This window comes from Xenopus tropicalis, chromosome 3, assembly GCF_000004195.4.
Source record: "Xenopus tropicalis strain Nigerian chromosome 3, UCB_Xtro_10.0, whole genome shotgun sequence".
Lineage (NCBI taxonomy): Eukaryota > Metazoa > Chordata > Amphibia > Anura > Pipidae > Xenopus > Xenopus tropicalis.
In genome coordinates this window covers 4,777,332-4,802,503 of record NC_030679.2, presented here as the reverse complement: position 1 = coordinate 4,802,503, position 25,172 = coordinate 4,777,332, and the positions used below count along the sequence as shown (strand labels likewise).

At 49.4% G+C, this 25,172-nt stretch overlaps 1 protein-coding gene across 1 annotated transcript; it reads left to right on the top strand.

Moving 5' to 3' along the window:
- The first annotated feature begins 289 nt into the window (after nt 1-289).
- Nucleotides 290-24,580, top strand: dnm1l (dynamin 1-like). Its single transcript, XM_031898099.1, has 21 exons — nt 290-451; nt 4,837-5,031; nt 5,421-5,532; nt 6,028-6,108; nt 9,710-9,756; nt 10,070-10,141; nt 11,217-11,303; nt 12,304-12,466; nt 12,747-12,867; nt 13,199-13,330; nt 13,863-14,069; nt 15,025-15,145; nt 15,234-15,389; nt 16,566-16,655; nt 16,756-16,848; nt 18,370-18,420; nt 19,274-19,354; nt 21,781-21,951; nt 22,178-22,287; nt 22,913-23,072; nt 23,720-24,580. Exons 1-21 carry the CDS (start codon nt 290-292, stop codon nt 23,774-23,776), a joined length of 2,469 nt encoding a protein of 822 aa, XP_031753959.1. The 3' UTR covers nt 23,777-24,580.
- Nucleotides 24,581-25,172: the final 592 nt, after the last annotated feature.

The window sequence follows — 25,172 nt, the reverse complement described above, 5'->3', positions numbered from 1 at the left end:
CCTAACCAAGCACTTTCCTGTTTCCTTGACCAGTCCAATGAAACGGTCAAGAGATCCCAGAAGGAAGGACCCGCCCAATATGTTTGGCCCTTCCGGGGCCAAGAGATTTTTTACCCAATTAGAAAGCTTTTTTTCCTGACTGGGAAATACCGGGAAAAATGGGCTAGCTTTTTTTTTTTTCCCTTCATGGCCCCTGCCGTTACGCCTAAGTCAAACTGAACAAAATTCATTTCTGAGGGGGTACCCTGCCCCTTAATAAGAAAGTCCAACTGCTTGAACCACAGTAAATATGGCCGCCGTGCCCCGCCATTCCTCCTTCAGCGAACTTACATATCCCCGTTCCCAGCGCGCCCTAGCGGCCCGCGCCCACATGCCCGCCCAAAAACCCTGGGCTTCCTTCGTGGCCTGTTGGGCCCCGGCCTTTTCTGGGTATACCGCACAGGCCCCCTTGGTGGGGGTGCATTTGCCTGAAATTGGTCCCCCCCCCCCCCGCTTAAGCGGGAGGGGCCCGGCTTGGTGTTGAGAGGAGTTCCCCGGCCATGGGAGGGCCGGCTTTCATTCCTTGGTTCATTAACAAAACGCTGCAGGATGTGTTTCAAACACGGTTTGGGGGTCCCCGGGAAATTTTGTTTTTATTCCAGCTTGCCGCAAGATCGTGGTGCGTTTTGGGGGAAACTCCAGGGTGGAGGAAGGCCTGTTGGGGTGTTGTGGGGAAAGCGGGGCCTTTGATTGGGAAATTTTACCGGCTGCCCTCCCAGTTTTGGCTGGAGACCCACGCGCAAACCAGAATAAAATGGGGCCCCCCCCCCTGCCAATTTCAGTGGGGGTCAAGCTATCCCATAATGTACCCCCCAGTTGTATCCCCCCGGCCCTGCTTCTGGGGATTAAAAACCCTCCTTCTGGGCCCTTCCTTCTCAAGCTTGCCCCAGAACCTCTTTTAATTATCAAGACCTGGTCCCCAATCAAACTTCGGCCCCCCTGTTTCCTTTTCCCAATTTCAACAAATTATGGAAAACCTACAAATTCCTTTGTTTTTTTACTCAGGGTAAACCTGCCCCCCCCCCTTTTTTCCCCCATTTCAAATATTTTAATTTGCCCCTTAGGGGGCCAAAGAAGAAACCTTAAACCCATCCCTTTTGGTAAACCTTCAGGGGTCCCCCCCCTGGTTTCCAAGCCCATTGGGAATCTTCCATAACCAGGAGCCCCTCAGCCTTTGCCCCCCAGGAAACCTCTTTACTTAACCAGAACCTGCCCCCCTTTCCCCCCTTTTTAAGTCATAGTTTCTTAGGGGCAAAATTCCCTCCTAAAAAATAACCCCAGGGTGTCCTGCTTAATTTTAACTCTTTCTTATAGATTTGTGGCCCCGAATCTCATTCATAAACTAGGCCCCATTTTCAGTCCATTTTATGGGCCAAAGGACCAATTTCAATATTTGGGGCTTTTATCTAGAACCCCCCAGGGTGCCCCTGTAAAGTTTTGGGGTGGACAGGGGGGGGTGCCCCTGAAAGCCTTTGTAAGGGTGGGTTGCAAGGGGGGGCGGCCCTGAGCTTGTAAGTGGGTGACAGGGGGGCGCCTGAGCCCTGTAAGTTGGGTGGTAAACCAGGGGGGCGCCTGAAGCTTTGTTAAAGTGGGTGACAAGGGGGGGTGCCCCTGAAGCCTGTAAGTGGGGGTGAACAGGGGGGAGCCCTGAAGCTTGTTAAAGTTTGGGTGGAGAGGGGGCTGCCCCTGAGGCTGTACAAAGTGGGTTGACCAGGGGGGCGGGCCTGAAAGCTTTTTGTAAAGTGGGTTGAACAAGGGGGGGTGCCCCTGAAAAAGCTTGTAAGTGGGTTGGAAAACAGGGGGGGGGCGCCTGAGCTTGTTAAAAAGTGGGTTGGACAAGGGGGGGCCGCCTGAAGCTGTTAAGTGGGGTTTTTTTTGACAGGGGGCGTGCCCCCCTTGGCTTGTAAGGGTGGCGTGGACAGGGGGGGGGTTTTGCCCCTGGGAAGCTTTGGTAAGTGGGGTGGACAGGGGGGGCGCCTGAAGGCCTGTAAGTGGGTGTACAGGGGGGTTTTGGCCTTGAAAGGGCTTTTGGTAAGTGGGTGACAGGGGGGCTGCCTTTTAGCTTTTTGGTAAAAAGTTGGGGTGAGAGGTGGTTGGGCCCTGAAGCCTGTAAAATGTGGGTTGAAAAACAGGGGGCGCCTGAGCCTTGTAAATTTTGGGGTAAACACGGCCGGGTTTGCCCTGAGCTGTAAGTGGGTAAACAGGGGGGGTGGCCTTGACAAGGCTGTAAAAGTGGGGTTTTTGACAAGGGGGTTGGCTGAAGCTGGTTAAGTTGGGTGACCAGGGGGTTTGCCTGAAAAAGCTGTTAAAAAAGTGGGTAACAGGGGGGGCGCCTGAGCTTGGTTTTAAGATGGGTTGAAAAAACAGGGGGGCCGCCTGGGAGGGCTTTGTAAAGTTGGGTGAAACCCAGGGGGGGCGGCCCTGAAAAAAGCTTGTAAGTTGGGTTTGGGACAAGGGGGGTTGCTGAAAAAGCTTGCCTTCGGTTGCCAGAAACTGGGGCAATAATTGATATATTTTTCCTTAAAACCAGGATTTTTCCCAGGAAACCCTAATGGAACCAGGACCTTGCCCCCCAATTCACAAGAAACCCGGTTTCTATGGGACCGCTTGTTTTCCTTCTGTCCCGAGGCGCTGTCAATAAAATAAAAAAATATAACGAGAAGGAATGTTTCCCCTTGGGGCCCCAACACATAAGCCTGGTACCCTCATAACCTGGTAAACTGTCTAACGGGGAAAACTATGGGCCATACCCCTTACCCCATATGTAAAAAATAAATAACAATATACGAGAGGAAAATGCTCCCTGGGCCCACCACAAATAAGCTTTGTAACCCCATTAACTGGTAAAACTTGTCTAAAGGGGAAACCTATGGCAACCCCCTACCCCATAAATGTTTATAAATACACAATTATAAGAAGAACTGGAAAATGTTCCTGGCACAAAACAATTAATGCCCTGGTAACCCCCATTACTGTTAACTGTCCCTAGGGAAAAACACTATGGCAAACCCCCCTTACCATATGTTAATACAATATAAACAAGAGAAAGGGGAATGTTCTGGGCCAAACACAATAAAAGCTTTTGTATACCCCATTACCCTTGGTACTTGTCCCCTAAGGGGAAAAAACGCTTTTATTGGACCCTTACCCATATGGTAAATAATACAGAATAATACAAGAGAGGAATGTTCTGGCAAAACAAAATTTAAGCTTTCTTTTGCCAGCCCCTGGGGGATTTGGGGGCGCTTTCATTTCCCTTTTTTTCATCTCCCAAATGGGTGGAGAAAGCGATCCAGGGGCCCGGGGGTAAAATTGGGGATGGTTAGGAACAGTTCTCGTTAGCCAGAACTCCCTTAAAGTCCCCCACCAGGCTGCTTGGGCAGGGCATTTGAAATTTCCAAACAAGTCGAGCCATTTAATTGAAGACTTAAATCCAGCAAAGAGTCCATTGAATTTTTTTTACATAAACGTTACTCCACTAAATGCTTTGGGGAGGGGGGGGGATTTTCTGTATTTTCGACATTAACAAAGCTTGAATTAGAGTGGGAAATTTCATGTTTTTTCCTGAACTGAAGGAAATGCTGGGGAGCCCTGTAAAAGTTTTTCCCAAAACTTTGAGGACTACTGTGCCCTGGTTTTTTTCCAATGCCTGTTTGGGGTTGAAATGTTTATTTTCCTGTTCGCCTAACAGCTTGTTGCAAATACAGCAAGGCCTTAATGTGGGGCGCTGTTCTTTAAAAGCAACTTTAATATTGGAACAGCTGCAAATGTAACTGTAAATGTAACTGTAAAAAAAAATGGCGGCCAAAAAAAAAAATTTGTGGGGTTCCCTCTGGGGCAAAAAAGGGATTTAGTTGGGGTTTTCCTCAATCCCGTCCCCCTTTAAAAAATAAGCAAGTGGTTATACCTTAGGGGGCTTTTTGTTTCCCTGCTGAAAATTTGTGCTTAGTTAACGGGGGGAATCCCTATGTGCAATAGGTTTTTATGGTATTTCCTTCTGTACAGGCCTATGGGCCAAACTTAATGGGGGCTTGTTTCCTGCCTGAATTGTGGCTTTAGTACAAAGGGGAATCCCTATGTTGCCCTAGTTTTTAATGGTAAATCTTTTCTCTGTACGGCTTAATGGGCAAACTTTAAAAAGGGGGGCCTGTTTTTTTCCCTGCTTTGAAAAATTGGTGCGCTTAGGGTACAGGGGCAAAAATACCCTTAATGTGCCATAAGTTTTTTATGGTAAATTCTCTGCTGACAGGCCCCCTATCGGCAAACTTAGGGGGGGCTTGTTCCTGCCTTGGAATTTGTGCTTTAAGTACCAGGGGAAAAAAATCCAACTTTGTGCCATCAGTTTTTTTTTTATGGTAAAATCTCTCTGTAACAAGGCCTAATGGGTCAAACCTTAAGGGGGCCCTTGTTTTTTTTTCCTGCCTGAATTTGTGCTTTTAAGTACGCAGGGAAATCCCCTATGGGTGCCAAATAGAATTTTAATTGGTAAATCCTTTTCCTCTTGTACAGGCCTTTAAATTGGCAAACTTAGGGGGCTGTTTTTTTTTTTTCCTGCCTGAAAATTGTGCCTTAAGTAACAAGGGGGGAAAAAATCCCTTATGTGCCATTAGAAATTTTTTTAAATGGTTATCTCTCTGTACAGGCTAATGGGCCCCAAAAACTTAGGGGGCGGCTTTGTTCCTGCCTGCTTTTGAAATTGTTGCTTTAGTTAAACAGGGGAAATCCCTATGGTGCCCATAGGGTTTTCCTATTTTCTGTTTTACTTTTAACCTGATGAATTTCTTTTCGTCCCCTTAGAGCAAGCGAAAAGAACGTTTCGGTGGGCTTTGGAGAGTTTTGGGTGGGGGCCGGGAACCCTCCTGGGCCTTTTCCCCAGGGGTTACGGGAAAAAAAATAAAGTTCACCAAGAAAGAGCCCCTAATCCCCTGCAATGGTTTCCACGTGTCCTCCAGACGACCGGGCAAAGACCCCTTTCCGGAGATGACAGAAACGGTAAAAACGATAATCTGCCCGGGGTTTTTTTTTCCCCCCTGTAAACAGCTTGGTGGTACAGACACAATTCAACCTGATTGGCTTTAATGGCTGAAATCATTGTCGGGGGCAGGGTTGGTGCTGGGTAAGGAGGGGATCAGCACTTGTCTCTACTGAGATAATAGAGCGACGTGCAGGCAACGTGATTGGCCCAGAGGCTCATAAAATCAATCGGTTGGATCAAAGGTAGAAGAGAGAGAGGCACCGGCGCTTCCGCCCACTGGAATATTTATCATTCACGTTGGAGCCAATAACTTCAGGCAGCCAACCAATAAGATGCCAGAGAGATGCCCAGCCCCCGGAGTGGGCGTTGCCCACAGAATGACACCTTGGGTGCCATTTCCTTTAAGGGCATTGGATTTGGGCCAGTGCTCCGGGTTCCTCTGCAACCGGCCAAGTGTTGGGCGGCCAAAGAGTCGATGGTCTTGTCCGCTAGCCTTCTGCCAGTCCCCCACCTCTATGGTACTGCCCAGCCCTGTGCAGAAGGAAAAGGGGAGCACTGGATGGAATATATTTGGGGGTTCATTGTGTGTTTACCCCTTCTTCTAGCACATCTGCCCCCTTGGATTGCCCATAGCAACCATTTAGATCTTTGCTTTTGTTTTCTAACTTCCGTTCACAGGATCTGAGTGGGGGGAGAACAGCAGAGGGCCCTGCGGGGATTGGGTCTGGGCCGCTGGGGCCCACAGGGTTTTTCCCCCAGTGCCCCAGTCCGACCCTGACCGTTCAACTCTAACTGCTGATTGGTTGCTACGGGCAACATCACCGGTGATTTTGGCTTACACACTTTCATAATTTTTCCCTACGACTATGCCCATCATTACCTGGCAGGGTGGGATCTCTGTAGGGAAAGTGGGGGGGGGGGGGTATCATTGTGTGTTTACCCCTTCGTCTAGCACATCTGCCCCTGTGGATGGGGGGCTGCAAAGCACAAGGTGGAAGACCCTTTCCCTTAATAACGTCTCCTTCTCTCTGTTGTGTTTTTCTCTTTGATTCCAGACCCCAACGCCTGGAAAATTCCGAAGCACTTTTCCAAAGGTCTACAGTTTCCACTGTCCCCCCCCCCCCCCCGAACTTTATTTCCTACCTGCATGTGCCTACCTGCCCCCGCGGGGCTTGTGTGTAGAACTGTAACCCCCGCACAACCGCAGCACCCAGTCACCGGCGACCCTCCAGCACTCGGATACTATCAGTAATGGCCGGGGGTCCCTTACAGAACAGCAAGGGGAGGGGTTAAAACCAGACGTGACCCCCTGCGGCCCTGGGTATGCTGGGAATTTTACCAACATCCTTGTGGCCCCGGGTTGCAGGGAGTTGTAACAGTACTTGCCATTACTGATAATGTCCGCCCATTGGTAAAAGCAGTGTTTTTTTTCTACATATAAACTGTACTTTCATTTTTTTTTTTTAGGTTTAGCCCCCTGTGCTTTATTCTACCACCCCCTATTTATTTATTTGTGTTCCCTCATCTTGCATGCATCATTTATTTGCCCTCTGTGGGGTATAAAGCAACATGGCTACCCAGTGATCAGCCAGTCAGGTATTTACTAGGTTTGGCCTTAGTCTGGGTGAGGCCGGGGAATTATAACACAATGGGAGAGCTATGGGGGATATTGGGAAAGCCAGTATGTAAGACAATGGATGTGCCAGTTACACCTGTATGGAGGCTACAGCAAGCAAGGCAAGAGTGTAATGGTTGCCTCAGCAAATCACAGAGTCCTAGTAAGTCATCTAGTTAGGATCACTACTGGGTAGCACCCTTCTTCAAACTCGATCATATCAGCTATTGCCTCAGCTCCTGAGCTACACCCCCAAAGGCCAGTGGTTCTGATTAGTAGCTGGGGCCTCCTAGGTTAGTCATTACTGAAGCGGACAGCGACACTAATCGTTGGTTTAGAGATAGACGTCGTTCTGGCATTATATCGACGTTTCCTTACAGAGATCAAGTGCTGTGCAGTGGGCGCCTAAAGGAATGCCTCCTATGCAGATCACATTCCTCGACTTCCAAGATAGAGTGAGAAACAGAACCAGTCATTATGAGGATTGCCTCTCACTTGATACCTGCGTAGGCCAGCGCTTAGAATACGGTTCGTACGGCCTTAGGCAACAGTCAAACACATTAAGGGCTGCGTGGCGACAGTCTGTGTCTCTCACGGTTTATCACACTAGGGTTGGGGTCCTGCCTGGGAGCTGCTGTCTCAGTTAACATCAGGGGGCTGCCTGGGGTGAGTTGACTTGATCTCTAGGTAACAGTAGGGGACTGCCTGGGAGTTGTGTCTCCTAGATAACCATAGAGGTGGAGCTTTGCTTGCTGGGAGTTTGTGGCAGTCCTCCGAGTGAGCAACAAAAGGGCTGACTGGAGTGCCAATGTGCACTCCCAGTAAACATAGAGGGGCTGCTGGGGCAGTTGCGTCTCCAGTACACTAGGGGGCTGCTGGGGAAGTTGCGGTCTCTAGTTAACTATAGGGGCTTGCTGGAGAGTTGCTGTCTCACAGTAACATAGGGCGGTGCTGGGAAGTTTGTGTTCTCCCAGTAACCATAGGGGCTGCTGGGGAGTTGAGTCTCATAAACATTATAAGGGGGCTGGCTGGGGAGTCTGTGTCTCAGTAACAGTAGGGCGCTGCTGGAGAGTTGTGTCCTCCGAGTAACAATTTAGGGCGGCTGCTGGGAGTTGTGTCCAGTAACATATGGGGCTGCTGGGAGTTTTGTCCTCACAGTCAAACATAGGGGCTGGCTGGGAGTTTGTGTCTCCAGTAACATAGGGGCTGCTGGGAGTTGCGGTTCTCAGTAACATTAGGGGGCTCCTGGATTGTGTCTCCAGTAACATAGGGCTGCTGTGGAGTGTGTTTCTCATAACATAGGGGCTGCTGGGGTTGCAATCTCAGTAACATAGGGGGCTGCTGGGAGTTGTGTCTTCAGTTAACAGGCGGACTGCGGGAGTTGTGTCTCAGTAACCATAGGGGGCTGCTGTGGAGGTGTGTCTCAAGTTTAACATAGCGGGGCTGCTGGGAGTTGCGCTCAGTAGACTAGGGCGCTGGCGGGAGTTGTGTCTCCCAGTGTAACATAGGGGCTGCTGGGGAGTTTGCAGCTCAGGTAACATAGGGGCTGCTGGGAGTTGCGTCTCAGTAACCAGGGGACTGCGTGGGTTGTGTAACTCATAACATAGGGGGCTGCTGGAGTTGCATCTCAAACAATAGGGGCTGGCTGGGACGTTGTTTTGTCTCCAGTAACATTAGGGGGCTGCTGGGAGGGTTGTGTCTCAGTAACATCGAGGGGCAGCTGGGAGTTGCTCTCAGTAACATTGGCGGGCTGCTAGGGAGTTGATCTCAAGTAACATGAGGGAGCCGCTGCTGCGGTAGTTGCGTCTCAGTAACATAGGGGGCTGCTGGGAGTTGTGTTCCGAGCTCAACATAGGGGGCTGCTGTGGACGAGTTGTGTCTCAGTAACATAGGGCTGCTGGGAGTTATGTCTCAGTTAACATAGGGCGTGCTAGGGAGTTGTGTACTCAGTACATACGGGGGCTGCTGGGGAGTTGCGTCTCCGAGTAACAGTAGGGGTGCTGGGAGTTGTGTCTCATAACCATTAGGGGTCTCTGGGAGTGTGTCTCCGGGTAACAGGGCGACTGCTGGAGTTGCATCTACCAGTAACATTGGGGGCTGCTGGAGTGCGTTCGGTCGAGAACATTAGGGGGTGCTGGGAGTTGGTCTCCGAACTATAGGGGGCTGCTGGGAGTGCGTCTCAGTAAACAGGGGGTGCTGGAGTTTGCATCTCAAGTAACATAGGCGGGCTGCTGGAGTTAGCGTCTCAGCAACATAGGGGCGCTGCTGGTAGTTGCTTGTGTCTCCAGTAACATAGGGGCTGCTGGGAGTTGTGTCTCAGTAACATAGGGGGCTGCTGGGAGTTGTGTCTCAGTAACATAGGGGGCTGCTGGGAGTTGTGTCTCAGTAACATAGGGGGCTGCTGGGAGTTGTGTCTCAGTAACATAGGGGGCTGCTGGGAGTTGTGTCTCAGTAACATAGGGGGCTGCTGGGAGTTGTGTCCAGTAACAGGGGGCGCTGGGAGGTGGCATCTCAGTAACATAGGGGGCTGCTGGAGTTGCGTCTCAGTAAACATAGGGGCTGCTGGGAGTTGAGTCTCCGTAATATAGGGGCGGCTGCTGGAGTTGCGTCTCAGTAACAGGGGCTGCTGGGAGTTGCATCTCAGTAACATAGGGGGCTGCTGGGAGTTGCGTCTCAGTAACATAGGGGGCTGCTGGGAGTTGTGTCTCAGTAACATAGGGGGCTGCTGGGAGTTGTGTCTCAGTAAACATAAGGGGGCTGCTGGGAGTTGTGTCTCAGTAACATAGGGGGCTGCTGGGAGTTGTGTCTCAGTAACATAGGGGGCTGCTGGGAGTTGCGTCTCAGTAACATAGGGGGCTGCTGGGAGTTGGGTCTCGGGATCATAGGGGCAAATTGTTATTTCTTTCATGGTGGAATCTAAGCAATTAATTGTGTGAGTTTGTTCTACGGGGCACTGAGACTCTGGATCCAGTAGGAGTTGGGGAGCTCAGTGCCTAAATCCCAGTAACCCACCAGTCATCCAATTGCTTTCCAGCACAGCCTGTACCATGTGACCAATTCCTGCTCTTTCTTAATTACAGGGGTGGAGACGGAGGAATGGGGCAAGTTCCTGCACACCAAGAACAAGGTAGGGTCCAGTGAGATGGTTCTTCCCAGTACGGTTCTGATTGTATATACCCCCCTCCCCACTCTTCTCCCACAAACACCCTGTTTATTTTCCTAATTTACTTTTATTTGGGAATAGTGCTGTGATTTTAAAGGGTAAACATCCCTCATTGGGGGTATAATTGTATGCACAAACACGGGTGGGAGCGGCCATACTGTACAGTAAGAGGGCATTGCCGAGGTGCAGCAATCACAGCTTTGGGAGGCCTGGGCCCACTCATGTCCTTTCCACAGTGTTTCTTTTCCTGTATAACTGACCTCTCCTTCATTTCCAGATTTACACTGATTTCGACGAAATCCGCCAGGAAATCGAGAATGAAACAGAGAGGATTTCCGGGAATAATAAAGTAAGAGAATGATACCGATTACAAAGCAGTTCTGTATCACTCGGGGCTCATCATTTAAACTCTTCTCTGGTTTCTAAGGCTTAATAAGCCTAGCAACTAAAGAACACTGAATAGGATGAATAGGCTACAAGAAATAATTACAGTAACCAAATAGGAATATCAACCTCACAGTCGGCTGTTAGTTTGTGGGGGTCAGTGACCCCATGTAGGTTACCTACTGGGGCGTCCTGTATTTAACTTGCCCTTTAAACACAACCTCCTTTATATCATGGCTAATTAAGCAGCCATTGCATGAAGTTGTTATTACGGAGCATCGCTTGGGCAGGGAGCCTAATTACATTTAATATGTCCCTTCCCGCCATCCCTCATTGTCCTTCCTGTTCTGCAGGGCACATAATTAAATAATTACCCTCGTTTACTTTGGGCCGCTGTTTGTATTGCCAAGAAGTCACATGACTTTTAATGCCCATAAACTGATTTTAGTCACAGCTTCCGCTTGTGCTTTACCCTTTTCTTTATTTCTTTTCTATATTCACTATATACCCGAGTACAGTAAGGAACAATGCATGTTTATAAATATGTCCCATAGTATTCAGGCATGAATTAACCCTTTTATTATCAAACAAAGAGCAGACTGGCGCCCGTAGGCTGGCGCTCACTGCAGCGTGACGGCCAAGAACTGGTTTTACCTCGGGCCATTGTTCTAAAGGTTCCGGTTCTGCCGCTGGCGGTCACTTCACACCCAGCGAGTAATACCTGTACATCCTTAGGATTAAAGGATCATTTCTCAACACTGGGCAAACCCATGAAAGCCAATCAAACGCGTGCATTCATTTTTCTACCTGCAGCTGGCTGAAAAAAGCCAGTCTCTGATTGGTTGCTATGGGTAACTGCCCACGGGGCAAACTTGCCCAGTGTTACTAAATGAGCCCCAGTGAATTTATTGTGTGCACTGACAGCGGTATGTAACAGGTTAATCCTGCAGCCCATTTACTGACAGAAGCTCTGCAGGTACCAGAAGGCCGTTGGGCCCGAGCCCAAACTTTGTAGACTTAATGTCTCCTTCTCTTTCCAGGGTATCAGCTCGGAGCCCATCCACCTAAAGATATTCTCCCCGAATGTGGTCAACCTGACGCTCGTGGATTTGCCAGGAATGACAAAGGTAACGTGGGGGGAAGACAAGCCCCCATGTGTAATAAAAGGCGTTTCTCCAGTAGCAGTAACCCTAGCAACCAATAAGATGTTTGCTTTTAAACAGTAGTAAATTCTACTTGCTGATTGGTTGCTATAGGCAGTGCTGCCATCAGGGAGGCACAGGGGGCACAGTTGTCCCGGGCCCGGGCAACCTTCACTTTTAAAGGTACAGTTTTCTGACGGACCCTGTCATCTGTAATCCAATCCGATTGGTCGTGTCCCGTGCATGTGTGTGATGTCAGTATTAACGGGGGGGTAACCTTATAAACGGGCCGGTCCGCCGGAGCCACCGCCGCCATAGAAGATGCCAAAGAAGACGGTGTATGGGGGGCACTGTCTGCCGGGGGCAATTGGGGGCACTGTCTGCCGGGGGCAATTGGGGGCACTGTCTGCCGGGGGCAATTGGGGGCACTGTCTGCCGGGGGCAATTGGGGGCACTGTCTGCCGGCGGCAATTGGGGGCACTGTCTGCCGGGGGCAATTGGGGGCACTGTCTGCCGGGGGCAATTGGGGGCACTGTCTTTGGGGATCTGGCCAGCATAGTGTTAGGGGGGCCCTGATCCTTTTTATGTCTGTGTGTCCTTTGTACTGATGAGAGGGGCCATTGAGGCAGGAGCCCTGTGGGAGGGGGCCCTGTGATTTCTGATGGCGGCCCTGGCTATAGGTTACTGCTCCTGGGCAGTGCCTTTTATTACATAACCCCCCAAAGTGGCCCGGTACAGCACTGCACTCCTCAGGCGTTTGCTGGTGTTTAACGGAACAAGATTACCCTCTAGTGGCCAAAAGATGAACGTCCTTTGTGTGGCTTTTAATGCCTCCTACCTGGGCACGGGGGGAAGAGAGCAGCCCAGGAGCAGGAAGTAGAAAGATTCAGAGCTCTGGGGCAGAAATGGGACCCATTTCCATTCCAGTTGTCTTTACCCTGAAATTTATATCCATTATTATAACGTGGAGGTTTTTCTTCCCCAGGTACCTGTCGGCGACCAACCCAAAGACATCGAAATCCAGATCCGCGAGCTCATCCTGAGGTACATCAGCAACCCCAATTCCATTATCCTGGCAGTCACGGCTGCCAACACCGACATGGCAACTTCAGAGGCTCTTAAGATCGCGCGGGAAAGTGACCCTGACGGTAAGTCACCTCTTTTCTGGGTAGAAACCATGTGATCATGACCAGAAATGCTACTGGGTAATCCTAAATAGAAAATGACCATTTTAAGAATTAAGGGCCACCCCCTGGGGTGCTAGGGGCCACATCAGCCAATGTATGGGCAGAGTTCTGTTTTTTGCTTCCACACTTCAGCTGTTGGTTAAGTATTCATTTTGGGGGTATAGTTTCCCTTTAACACTGTCCGCCATAATGGCTTCCCTGGTCACATGTTCCTAAATTTTCCCCGATCCCATTTATCCAGGTCGCAGGACTCTCGCCGTCATAACCAAGCTGGACCTGATGGACGCAGGGACGGACGCTATGGATGTGCTTCTGGGACGGGTCATCCCGGTCAAACTTGGCATCATCGGAGTGGTCAACAGGTATCCAGATCCGTTACCTTTTTACCATATACAATGGCATGGTCGCAGCTTGGGCAGCACAGATCTAAAGGGTTATTGGGGGTCATTTATCAACACTAAGCACGATTACCCATGGGCAGTAACCCGTGGCAACCAATCAAATTGCTGCATTCATGGTTTTACCTGCAGCTGGCTGAAAAAAAAGAGAATTTCCGATTGGTTGCTATGGATTGCACCCCATATAATGAGAGCCAGTCGCCATTTATTTCTCGGAATGGGGCTGAGCTATTGGCTGGAGAAAGGCAATAGCTTCATATGGTGAGAACCCTAATTATTGATTTCTAATTCAAAGGAGCCAGTTGGACATTAATAACAAAAAGAGCGTGGCCGACTCTATCCGGGATGAGTACGGGTTCCTGCAGAAGAAATACCCCTCCCTGGCAAACAGGAACGGAACCAAATATCTTGCACGGACTCTTAACAGGTAACGCTTCCTTCCAAAATGGCCACCATTAGGTTAACTTTTAGTATATTACAGAATGGCCTCTTCTTAGCAAGTTTTCAATTGGTCTTTATTTTTCATTCTTTATAGTTTTTGAATTCTTTTCCTTCCTCTTCTGCCTCTTTCCTGCTCTCAAATGGGAGTCACTGACCCCGGCAGCCAAAAACCTATTCCTACAGTTTTATTGTCACTTATTTTATATTTAGGCCTTCCTCTATCCATATTCCCGTGTCTAATTCAAGCCACTGCCTGGTTGCTAGGTAAAATTGGACCCTAGCAACCTGATAGCTGCTTGAAATTCCAAACTGGAGAGCTGCTGAATAAAAAGCTAAATATTTCTAAAACGGCAAATAATAAAAAATGAAGACCAATTGCAGTTTGTCTTTAAAGGTGAACCACCCCTTTAATGCCTGCTCTGGGTAACAGCAATGGAATCTGGGAGGTATTACTCGGTACAACTATATGTTGGCAGCAAGAGGATAAAATGCCCCATATGTATATGCCGTGTCTGTAGGCTACTGATGCACCACATCCGCGACTGTCTGCCGGAGCTGAAGACCAGAATCAACGTCCTGGCCGCCCAGTACCAGTCCCTGCTGAACAGCTACGGGGAACCCGTGGAAGACAAGAGCGCCACGTTACTGCAGCTCATTACTAAGTTTGCCACAGAGTATTGCAACACCATCGAAGGAACAGCAAAATACATAGAAACCTCTGAACTGTAAGTAGTGTGGGGGCGGGGTAAGTAAGTTACAATCATTGGAGGGTGGTTTAGTTACTTCCATGTCTAGCGTGAATCTCCACCCCTTTTGCTTTCTGATCCCTCCTTCTCTCTCCAACTAAGACCCCCAAAGAGGTGCCTACTGAGCATGCTTGCTGCCTTTGGTCAAGTTAAAATCAATCAGGCATACGCAATAGGCACCTCTGTGGGGTCTTGAGGTCCCCATACACGGGCCGATTGTAGCTGCCGATATTGGTCCCTTGGACTGATTCGGCATCTTATCGGCCCGTGTAGGGGCAGAAACGAAGGCCATGCCCGACCAATATCTGGCCTAAAATTGGCCAGATATCGATCGGGCATGTTAAAAGATTCAGTCGGATTGGGGAACGCGTCGGCTTGTTGATGCAGTCCCCGAAGCGACTGCCCCATTGCCGCCAATATAATTCGATCGTTTGGCCCCAGGGCCAAATGACCGAATTAGCCTACACATTCCCCGATATCGCCCACCCGTAGGTGGGGATATCGGGTGAAGATCCGCTCACTTGGCAATCTCGCCAAGCGAGCGAATCTTCACGTGTATGGGGGACCTTTAGTAGGAGAGAGAGAAGCAGGGCTCAGAAAGCAAAAGGTGCGGAGATTCACGCTAGACACGGAAGTAACTAAAAGAGCTGCGGTCCAGCCGCTTGTAATAGAGCAACAAATTGAATCTGTGTGGGGATTAAGGTGAGTTATTCTAGTTATTTCGTTATTTTAGAGATTTATTTTAGGGATTTAAAGTTTACTTATCCTTGAATGATAAGTGGGTGGGGCCTGTATGAAGGAGATATTCTTAATATCCAGGTCATTTTTGCTTTCACTGATTCATTTATACAATGTAGTTGTGCTTCAAAGCCACTTCCCATTTTAACCCATTCACGGCAAGACCCCCTTGAGCTATCGCTTTGCATATAAACAGGTGCGGAGGGGCTCGCATCTGCTACATCTTCCACGAGACGTTCGGAAGGACGCTGGAATCCGTAGACCCGCTGGGCGGCCTCACCACCATCGATATCCTTACGGCCATTAGAAACGCAACGGTGAGCCGTTTGCCCGGCGATTATCGCTTTATCGGGGGGTGCCAATGGCTTTGGGGGTAACCATTTCCTGTTTTGTCTCTGTGTATAGGGCCCCCGGCCGGCCTTGTTTGTGCCGGAGGTCTCCTTCGAGCTGCTGGTGAAGAGACAGGTGAAACGGCTGGAGGAGCCGAGTTTGCGCTGCGTGGAGCTGGTCCATGAGGAGATGCAGAGGATAATCCAGCACTGCAGTAACTACAGCACGCAGGTAGCAACGCTCGGCTTTCTACAACACAATGTCACATTGTAGGGGCGTTCGATTACAGGTGCTCAGTGTCCTGCTGATGGTCGGGCACTGGCGGGTACCCTGCAGGTTCCGGGTAGGATATTCAGATGTGGGTATAGATGCTGGTTGGTAGGTTCTGAGTCTTAAGGTCGCCAAGCGAGCGGATCTTCTCCCGATATCCCCCACCTATGGGTGGGCAATATCGGGAGAATCGAGGGTCAAACTATAAACAATTATAACGACGGGTATAGGTAAAGTTGGTCCAGGGGCCACATCAACGAGACGATGCGGTCCCCGATACGACTAGATTTTCTAACCTGCCCGATCGAGATTTGGCCCCGATGTCGGACAGGCCTGACGGTAGTGCCCATACACGGGCCGATTAGCTGTCGAATTGGTCCAAGGGACCCATATCGGCAGCTACTATCAGCCCGTGTATGGGGACCTTTACCCATATTATCTATATTTTTTTTTTTTTCTGCCATTGCCCATTTTTGATGATGTCACTTCTGGCCAAATCCTTCTGGGTGGGTTTTGGGGTTTGGCCGAACCCAAAAAAGTGGGGTTCGGTGCATCCCTAGTTATGGGTCTGTATTAGTGATGTGCTGGTTGACCCACACCCAATCGTAACCCATCTGCTCCCAACCCGAACCCTACCCAGCTTCTGCCCTGTTTTTATAGACCCGCCCCCGCCTGCAATGATGTCACAAAAGGGGCGTGCCTATAAATTCAGAAGCTGGAAAAAGGCAGCTGGCAGAGCTCAACCCAAACCCACCCGCAAGTGATGTGCCGAGGTTGTCCCGAACCCCCCCCCCGTAGGTGTCTGGCCGGCCCACACAGTACTAGTCGGCATGTCCGGGTCGGGTCCAGGTCTCATAAATTGGTTCCACACATGACTCTCTAGGTCGGGGATCGTCAACATTTTTAAACAGGGGGCCACAGACTGTTGGGGGGCCAGACTATAGTTAGTCCTCAAACTACAGCCCCCCTGCTCCCCACTGTGTCCTCACCCCTGGCTACTACCTCTCTGCCTCAGCGCGGCCCTCAGCCCCAGTGCGTCACACAGGCCGTAGTTTGGGGACCCCTGCTCTAGGTCGTCCAATAGAAATCATTATCAATAGAACGGGGTCTGTAGCCGCCATGTTATTCACCTTTCAGGAGCTGCTGAGGTTCCCGAAGCTTCACGATGCCATAGTCGAGGTGGTTACGAGTCTCCTGCGGAAGCGACTGCCGGTTACTAATGAGATGGTAAGAGACGAAGCGCTCGCCCTTTGCCCACTGCACCTTCTACCCCGATGCCCTTTTGCAGATTTTTAACCCCTTATGACACCCGGTTGTTGGCGTGCAGGTACATAACTTGGTGGCCATCGAACTCGCCTACATCAACACCAAACACCCGGACTTTGCCGATGCCTGCGGGCTGATGAATAACAATATAGAGGTAAGTGCATTCAGGGTTTCATACCCCAGTACAGTAATGGAACTTATTACCCAGAATGCTCGGTACCTGGGGGCTGTTCTGGATAAGGGGGCTTTCCATAAGTAGGATCTCCATACCTTAAGTCTGCAGCTGGACTTTTTTGCACCAATAAGAATGACCTATATATGTAAAGGTCGGGGGGGGGGGGGTTACCATTAAATTACTTAACTATGTAGTAAAACTGCCAATTCTAAGCAACTTTTCAATTGGTCTTCATTACTTATTTTGTATAGTTTTTGAATTATTTGCCTCCTTCTGACTCTTTGCAGCTTTCAAATGGGGGTCACTGACCCCGGCAGCCAAACCCTATTGCTCTGTGAGGCTCCAGTTTTATTGTTATTGTTACTTTTTATTCCTTATCTTTCTATTCAGCCCCTCCTCTATTCATATTCCTGTCTCTCATTCACACCACTCCCTGGTTGCTAAGGTAATTTGAGCCCTAGCAACAGGATAACTGACCCCGGCAGCCAAACCCTATTGCTCTGTGAGGCTCCAGTTTTATTGTTATTGTTACTTTTTATTCCTTATCTTTCTATTCAGCCCCTCCTCTATTCATATTCCTGTCTCTCATTCACACCACTCCCTGGTTGCTAAGGTAATTTGAGCCCTAGCAACAGGATAACTGACCCCCGGCAGCCAAAACCTATTGCTCTGTGAGGCTCCAGTTTTATTGTTATTGTTACTTTTTATTCCTTATCTTTCTATTCAGCCCCTCCCCTATTCATATTCCTGGCTCTCATCCAATCAACTCCCTGGTTGCAAAGGTAATTTGAGCCCTAGCAACAGGATAACTGACCCCGGCAGCCAAACCCTATTGCTCTGTGAGGCTCCAGTTTTATTGTTATTGTTACTTTTTATTCCTTATCTTTCTATTCAGCCCCTCCCCTATTCATCTACCCGTCTCTTATTCCAATCACTCCCTGGTTGCTAAGGTAATTTGAGCCCTAGCAACAGGATGACTGACCCCGGCAGCCAAAACCTATTGCTCTGTGAGGCTCCAGTTTTATTGTTATTGTTACTTTTTATTCCTTATCTTTCTATTCAGCCCCTCCTCCTTTTCATATACCAGTCTCACATTGCTGGTTGCTAAGGTCATTTGGACCCTGGCAACCAGATAACAGCTACAAATTCCAAACTGAAGAGTTGCTGAACAAATATTAAAATCAATTTAAAAACCACAAATAATACAAAAATGAAGACCAATTGCAAACTGTCTCAGAATATCCCTCTGCATCATACTAAAAGTTAACTCATTAGGGTCGAGTACAAGGTACTGTTACAGAGAAAAAGGAAATAATTTAAAAAATAAGAATTATTTGATGAAAATGGAGTCTATGGGAGATGGCCTTCCTGTAATTCGGGGCTTTCTGGATAATGGATCCCGTACCTGTATGGTGTGTTGCTATATGTTGTTATGGTCCATGTACACAAATACAAGTGCTGTTCAACCAATCAGAATCTGTTGTACTTTCAAACCCACAGGAACAGCGGCGGAACAGAATCGCTCGGGAGTTGCCTCCGCCCAGGGAAAAGGTGAATAAAAGGGGGAATTTTGATGCACAAAGGCCGGCTGCTTACACGTCTCTACTAACGGAGGTGGCAGCTGATTGGCCCATGGACGGGGCCCCACAGATATCTGGCCAGATAACTATTGGATAAGGACAGGTCTCTATAGACTCCGATCATTGGCCGGGGGCAACTTGTCTAATACCAACCCCTTGTCTGCCCCTGTGAGGTTTAGGGCCACGGCCCACAGGGAGATTAGTTGCCCGCCATGGCCCTTAGGCTGAGATAATATTGGGTAAACAGTCGCTATGTCCAGCCCTTACCCGCACATCGCCATTACTGCTCTGCCAGTGTAGGGCAACCGCTTTGTCCCATCCAACCATCATGCCGACGGCTGTGCTTTCTGCCTGTGCTTTCTTTCCACCTCTTACAGCGATCTCTCCCTTCTTCTGCTCATAGGAAGGTCTAACACTGGATGAGATACCCCTCATATGTAATAAAAGGCAGGAGTGGTAACCCATAGCAACCAATAAGATGCTTGCTTTTATGCAGATGACCAGTAAATGCTGCCTGCTGATTGGTTGCTGTGGGTTACTGCCCCAGTGCCTTTTATTACATAACCCCTGGAGAGTGCTAAACTCATGACTAAACTACAGTTCCCATAATGCCCTGTCAGCTGTCGCGGGCATCTCTCCTTTATAAGTAGGCGCTGAAATATATCCGTGACTTTGTCTCGCTGCTTCGCTCACTGACCAGCATGGCTTCCGGCAACACCGGCTCCGACGCCAATAGAATCCTGTAGTTGCCGACATAACACCATTCAGCCTCCTGTACTGTAATAAACTCTGCCTTTCCTCATTCTCTTCCTTTTCCCTTCCAGCCTCCCAAAGCATCAGGGCCGTTGCCAGCAGCCTCTTTAGAGCCCTCCCCTGCCTCCTCTTCTGCCGAAACTGATGGCAAGGTCTGTCCCATCTCTGTGTAACACCGTGCATGTAACTGCCGCTCACTAACTGTCACCTTCCCGTGGGGCGGCATCACCCTGGGTCCTGCATGGGCACTGCCTGGGGCTCTTTCTCTAGCTTTCCCTTTCTCTCCAGCCGCACAGTAAGTTCCGTGTCCCCCCCTCACCCCATAATGCTGCTCAGCGATGGCATTTTACCCTTTCCATGCCAAGCATTGTGGGCCAGACTGAATCTGACAGTCCAATGCACAGGAAGGGTTAAACGGCTATTAAAAATGCCATTATTGCCATAAGTCGGCCAATGCACAGATAGGTAGGTGTCCTACTGCCTGGGCATGGGTACTAGAATCTGGCATGTAGGGGGCCTACTGGTGGGCATGGGTACTAGAAGCTGGCATGTAGGGGGCCTACTGCCTGGGCATGGGTACTAGAATCTGGCATGTAGGAGGCCTACTGGTGGGCATGGGTACTAGAAGCTGGCATGTAGGGGGCTACTGGTGGGCATGGGTACTAGAAGCTGGCATGTAGGGGGCTACTGGTGGGCATGGGTACTAGAAGCTGGCATGTAGGGGGCCTACTGGTGGGCATGGGTACTAGAAGCTGGCATGTAGGGGGCCTACTGCCTGGGCATGGGTACTAGAAGCTGGCATGTAGGGGGCCTACTGGTGGGCATGGGTACTAGAAGCTGGCATGTAGGGGGCTACTGGTGGGCATGGGTACTAGAAGCTGGCATGTAGGGGCTACTGGTGGGCATGGGTACTAGAAGCTGGCATGTAGGGGGCTACTGGTGGGCATGGGTACTAGAAGCTGGCATGTAGGGGGCTACTGGTGGGCATGGGTACTAGAAGCTGGCATGTAGGGGGCTACTGGTGGGCATGGGTACTAGAAGCTGGCATGTAGGGGGCTACTGGTGGGCATGGGGTACTAGAAGCTGGCATGTAGGGGGCTACTGGTGGGCATGGGTACTAGAAGCTGGCATGTAGGGGGCTACTGGTGGGCATGGGTACTAGAAGCGGATGTAGGGTACTGGTGGCATGGGTACTAGAAGCTGGCATGTAGGGGGCTACTGGTGGGCATGGGTACTAGAAGCTGGCATGTAGGGGGCTACTGGTGGGCATGGGTACTAGAAGCTGGCATGTAGGGGGCTACTGGTGGGCATGGGTACTAGAAGCTGGCATGTAGGGGGCTACTGGTGGGCATGGGTACTAGAAGCTGGCATGTAGGGGGCTACTGGTGGGCATGGGTACTAGAAGCTGGCATGTAGGGGGCTACTGGTGGGCATGGGTACTAGAAGCTGGCATGTAGGGGGCCTACTGGTGGGCATGGGTACTAGAAGCTGGCATGTAGGGGGCCTACTGGTGGGCATGGGTACTAGAAGCTGGCATGTAGGGGGCCTACTGGTGGGCAGTTTCCATCGGGAAGCCTGGGCAGTGGTTCTGGGGCAGCGGGGGCTGAAAGCTCTACTGTCCCACTCCCCCCATTTACAGACCTGGAACAGAGATGAGGGGGGGCACAATTTGGGGGAATGGTTTATACAGTTGGGGAGGAGGGGGGTTTGGCTGATCCAGTGATCCAGCCAATCAAAACATATCTGGTGCCCTATTATGCCTTTTTATGCCCTTTTATTGGGCAGCTGTCCTTTTGAAAGGCCTTGTTCAGCTTTACATTAACTTTCAGAATGATATTATGTGCCAGTTTGCAATTGGTCTTTTTTTATTTTGAATGGTTTTTCAGCTGTTTAGCTTTGTGTTCAGCAGCTCTTCAGTGTGTTTTTCAGCAATCTGGTTGCTAGGGTCTTATTTTCCCTAGCAACAGTAGTTTGGATGAGAGACAGGAATATGAATAGGGGAGGAGCTGAAAAGAAAGATAAGGAATAAAAAGTAACAATAAAATTGGAGCCTCACAGAGCAATAGGTTTTTGGTTGCTAGGGTCCAAGTTACCTTAGTAACCAGGGGGTGGTTTGGATGAGAGACAGGAATATGAATAGGGGAGGGGCTGAATAGAAAGTTAAGGAATTAAATGTAACAATAACAATAAAACTGGAGCCTCACAGAGCAATAGGTTTTTGGTTGCTAGGGTCCAAGTTACCTTAGTAACCAGGGAGTGGTTTAAATGAGAGACTGGTATATGAATAGGGGAGGGGCTGAATAGAAAGATAAGGAATAAAAAGTAACAATAACAATAAAACTGGAGCCTCACAGAGCAATAGGGTTTGGCTGCCGGGGTCAGTGACCCCCATTGGAAGAAAAAGGCAAATCATTAAAAAACTATAAAGAATAAATAATGAAGACCAATTGCAAAGTTGCTAGTAATAGGCCAGGGCAATTAGAGTGGGGGGATATTTTCTGTCAGTCTGCCTCTCATCTGCTCTGTGTGCCCCCAAATTGTACAGATCATTATCTGCCAACTTGCTTTGCCATTACAGGCAGCTCCTGCGGGCAACACAGGGGATGGGTTACCCGACGCTGGGACCGGGAACTGGAGGGGAATGCTAAAGCCCAAGGGGGAGGAGCTTCCTGCCGAGGAGAAGAACAGGGCTCCCCCGGCCCTTCCTGCCAGCCCACTTAGGGGCCACGCTGTAAATCTGCTGGATGTGGTGAGTCTGGGGAAAGGGTTCCTATGTGCCCTCCTTGGGCTGGCATGGCCCGACTGTCACTTACTAGATGATTGTACCATCGACTCAAGGTGGAACATTTTCCCCATATGGTTGGACTAAGTTGTGGCACCTCAATAGACGGAAATAGCACCATGAACACAGCGCCCCCTGCAGTTACTTCTGTGGTAGTTACATTCCCCTTCTCTTCCTGTTCCCTCTGCTCCAGCCGGTACCCGTAGCCAGGAAGCTTTCCGCCCGCGAGCAGCGCGACTGCGAAGTCATCGAGCGACTAATTAAGTCGTACTTTCTTATCGTCAGGAAGAACATCCAGGACAGGTGAGGCCCCGCCCCCCCACCAATAAAAAGTTATCTCCTTGGGGTAGGAGATGCCATAGTGTTTCCCTTAGACAGTACAGTATGGGGGTACAGCTTATTGTGTGCCCAGAACATTCCTTCTCTGTATATTTGTATTTATACATATGGGTAGGAGGTGCCATAGTGTTTCCCTTAGACAGTACAGTATGGGGGTACAGCTTATTGTGTGCCCAGAACATTCCCTCTCTGTATATTTGTATTTATACATATGGGTAGGGGGTGCCATAGTGTTTCCCTTAGACAGTACAGTATGGGGGTACAGCTTATTGTGTGCCCAGAACATTCCTTCTCTGTATATTTGTATTTATACATATGGGTAGGGGGTGCCATAGTGTTTCCCTTAGACAGTACAGTATGGGGGTACAGCTTATTGTGTGCCCAGAGCATTCCTTCTCTGTATATTTGTATTTATACATATGGGTAGGAGGTGCCATAGTGTTTCCCTTAGACAGTACAGTATGGGGGTGGGGCTTATTGTGTGCCCAGAACATTCCCTCTCTGTATATTTGTATTTATACATATGGGTGGGAGGTGCCATAGTGTTTCCCAGTCTGTATCTTGTGTTTAATTGGATATTTGCTCGCAGTGTGCCAAAAGCTGTAATGCATTTCCTGGTGAACCATGTGAAGGACACGTTACAGAGTGAACTCGTGGGCCAGCTCTATAAATCGATGCTGCTTGAAGACCTTCTGACTGAGTCCGAGGACATGGCCCAGCGCAGGAAAGAAGCGGCTGATATGCTAAAGGTGATCATGTGTTCTATCTTTACTTGATTTGCACAATTCAGCAGGAACAGCCCCCTAAGTTTGCTCATAGCCTGTACAGAGAGATACCATAAAACTATGGCACATAGGGATTCCCCTGTACTAAGCACAATTCAGCAGGAACAGCCCCCTAAGTTTGCCCATAGCCTGTACAGAGAGATACCATAAAACTATGGCACATAGGGATTCCCCTGTACTAAGCACAATTCAGCAGGAACAGCCCCCTAAGTTTGCCCATAGCCTGTACAGAGAGATACCATAAAACTATGGCACATAGGGATTCCCCTGTACTAAGCACAATTCAGCAGGAACAGCCCCTAAGTTTGCCCATAGCCTGTACAGAGAGATACCATAAAACTATGGCACATAGGGATTCCCCTGTACTAAGCACAATTCAGCAGGAACAGCCCCCTAAGTTTGCCCATAGCCTGTACAGAGAGATACCATAAAACTATGGCACATAGGGATTCCCCTGTACTAAGCACAATTCAGCAGGAACAGCCCCCTAAGTTTGCCCATAGCCTGTACAGAGAGATACCATAAAATGATACAAGTAGGTATAGTTCCCCTTTAACCTGTGGTTATTGCCGGTTCCTATTTGACAGATACAATTTCCCCCTCTCTTTCAGGCGCTGCAGAGAGCCAGTCAGATCATTGCGGAAATCCGGGAAACGCACCTCTGGTAAAGGGGTGACCCCTACCTGCCAATATAGACCCGAGTGGGGGGGGGGATCCCCCCAACTTGAATAAGCCTGCTGAACTAAGACAAGAATGGCCGTCGGTGTATACGTGGTAGAATTTTATTTATAAAACCTCTAACCATATTCAGTATAAACGGGGGGGGGCTGTATTTATCAAGCAATGCCATGAAATAAATCTTACATCCAATCCTGGTCCCTGTTGTGATCATGTGACTGCAACACAGCATGCTGGGACGCCAGGGAACTCCTTTTAGGATTGGTTGCACCGTGTGTGTCTCATTTCCATCCACCTTTCTGATTGGTCGACACTTGCAGCCATATAAGGTCGCAGATCATTCCTTTACTGCACCGTTGTATTTATATATCACCGAGGAAAGCGTTTAGTTGCCCTTTAATGCAGATATCGGGAATATAGGCGCTTTAAAACAGCAGGGGGGGGGGGGGCAGTTCTATTACCCACAATGCACTTTGTCGCTGTTTCCCAATGGCCTCGCCCGGTGTGTGTGTGTTGCAGTTGGACACGGCACTTGCTTTTCTTCTCCTTCCGACCCAATAGCGGGAATATATTAAAGGGAAAGTTCAGAATGGGATCCGTGTCCTACTTGTCTGCTTCTGCGCTGAATCCTACAGGGGGACAACGGCCACCTACCTGCGCTTGTACCCCCGGCGCCTGTTCCTTTCCATGCTGTAAGGGGGGGGGGGATAGACTATTTCTTACACTGAAATCCTTATGTATGTTTCAACTTGTCTGTGGTTATTATTGTAAATAAACTTGTCCAGCAGAAACGGCATCATCTCCTCTGTCACTTTAACCCTCTGCTTGAGCAAACTTAGGGGGCTGTTCCTGCTGAATTGTGCTTAGTACAGGGGAATCCCTATGTGCCATAGTTTTATGGTATCTCTCTGTACAGGCTATGGGCAAACTTAGGGGGCTGTTCCTGCTGAATTGTGCTTAGTACAGGGGAATCCCTATGTGCCATAGTTTTATGGTATCTCTCTGTACAGGCTATGGGCAAACTTAGGGGGCTGTTCCTGCTGAATTGTGCTTAGTACAGGGGAATCCCTATGTGCCATAGTTTTATGGTATCTCTCTGTACAGGCTATGAGCAAACTTAGGGGGCTGTTCCTGCTGAACTGTGCTTAGTACAGGGGAATCCCTATGTGCCATAGTTTTATGGTATCTCTCTGTACAGGCTATGGGCAAACTTAGGGGGCTGTTCCTGCTGAATTGTGCTTAGTACAGGGGAATCCCTATGTGCCATAGTTTTATGGTATCTCTCTGTACAGGCTATGAGCAAACTTAGGGGGCTGTTCCTGCTGAATTGTGCTTAGTACAGGGGAATCCCTATGTGCCATAGTTTTATGGTATCTCTCTGTACAG

Excerpts from the sequence above, each read along its gene's own strand:
- dnm1l (XM_031898099.1), top strand. The coding sequence starts at position 290 with ATGGCCGCCGTGCCCCGCCATTCCTCCTTCAGCGAACTTACATATCCC. Across the intron at positions 12,868-13,198 it reads ATCATCGGAGTGGTCAACAG|GAGCCAGTTGGACATTAATA; the intron begins GTATCCAGATCC and ends TCTAATTCAAAG. Across the intron at positions 15,390-16,565 it reads GCAGTAACTACAGCACGCAG|GAGCTGCTGAGGTTCCCGAA; the intron begins GTAGCAACGCTC and ends TTCACCTTTCAG.